This window comes from Salvelinus sp. IW2-2015, linkage group LG1, assembly GCF_002910315.2.
Source record: "Salvelinus sp. IW2-2015 linkage group LG1, ASM291031v2, whole genome shotgun sequence".
Classification (NCBI taxonomy): Eukaryota; Metazoa; Chordata; class Actinopteri; order Salmoniformes; family Salmonidae; genus Salvelinus; species Salvelinus sp. IW2-2015.
This window is the reverse complement of record NC_036838.1, coordinates 150248-151808: the sequence shown is the minus strand read 5'-3', so window position 1 is coordinate 151808 and position 1561 is coordinate 150248. Positions and strand designations below refer to the sequence as shown.

At 48.9% G+C, this 1561-nt stretch overlaps 1 protein-coding gene across 1 annotated transcript in view; it reads left to right on the top strand.

Annotated features, from left to right (window-relative positions):
- LOC111979261 (STE20-like serine/threonine-protein kinase) overlaps positions 1-1561 on the top strand; it is a 37103-nt gene that overhangs the window by 30992 nt on the left and 4550 nt on the right. The window contains exon 18 of the mRNA XM_070448961.1: positions 4-209. Coding sequence (XP_070305062.1) covers positions 4-209 — 206 coding nt within the window. The remainder of the gene's footprint in view (positions 1-3; positions 210-1561) is intronic.

The following is a 1561-nucleotide window of genomic DNA, read 5'->3' as shown; positions in this document are numbered from 1 at the left end:
CAGATGCAGCGCTACAACCAGCGTCTGATTGAGGAGATGAAGAACAGGCAGACACAGGAGAGGGCCCGCTTACCCAAGATCCAGCGCAGCGATGCCAAGACGCGCATGGCCATGTTCAAGAAGAGCCTCCGAATCACTGGGGGCCCCATCACACCCGAGCAGGAGAGGGAGAAGATCAAACAGGTGAGAGATAATGGTCCCAAAAAATTGTTTTGGACACATATTTAGCATATTTATGTTATTGCWGGTGTAGCGAAATGCTTGTGTTCCTAGCTCCGACAGTGCAGTAGTATCTGACAATTCACAACAATACACACACATCTAAAAGTAAAATAATTGAATTAGGACGAGCAATGTTGGAGTGGCATTGAATAAATACAGTAGCATAGAATACACTGTATACATATGTGATGAGTGAAGCAGTATGCAAACATTATTAAAGTGACTAGTGTTCCGTTATTAAAGTGGCCAGTGATTCCATGTCTGTGTATATAGGGCAGCAGCCTCTTTGATGCCTGGTTGAGTAACCAGGTGGTAACCAGCTAGTGATGGCTATTTAACAGTCTGATGACCTTGAGATAGAAGCTGTTTTTCAGTCTCTCGGTCCTAGCTTTAATGCACCTGTACTGACCTCGCCTTCTGAACGATAGCGGGGTGAACAGGTTGTGGCTCGAGTGGTTGATGTCCTTGATGATCTTTTTGGCCTTCCTGTGACCTCTGGTGGTGTAGGTGTCCTGGAGGGCAGGTAGTTTGCCCCACGGTGATGTGTTGGGCAGACCGCACCACCCTCTGGAGAGCCCTGCGGTTGCGGGCGGTGCAGGTTCCGTACCAGGCGGTGATACAGCCCGACAGGATGCTCTCAATTGTTTATCTGTGAAAGTTTGTGCGGGTCTTAGGGGCCAAGCCAATTTTTTTCAGCCTCCTGAGGTTAAGTGGCTCTGTTGTGCCTTCTTCACCACACTGTCTGTGTGGGTGGACCATTTTAGATTGTCAGTGATGTTTACACCAAGGAACTTGAAGCTTTCCACCTTCTCCACTGCGGTTCTGTCTGTGGATAGGGGTGTGCTTCCTCTGCTGTTTCCTGAAGTCAACGATCAGCTCCTTTGTTTTGTTGACGTTAAGGGAGAGGTTATTTTCCCTGCACCACTCCACCAGGGTCCTCACCTCCTCTCTAGGCTTTCTTGTCATTGTTGGTAATCAGGCCTACTACTGTTGTCATCTGCAAACTTGATGATTGAGTTGGAGGTGTGCGTGGCCACGCAGTCATGGGTGAACAAGGAGTACAGGAGGGGGCTGAGCATGCCCCTGTGTTTTTTCCTACTTTCATCACCTGGGGGCAGCCCATCAGGAAGTCCAGGACCCAGTTGCACAGGGCGGGGTTCAGACCCAGYGCCCCAGGCTTAATGATGAGCTTGGAGGGTACTATGGTGTTGAAGGCTGAACTATAGTCAATGAACAGCATTCTTACATAAGTATTCCTCTTGTCCAGATGGGACAGGGCAGTGTGCTGTTTCGATGGCGATTACATCATCTGTGGATCTATTGGGTATGCAAATAGAAG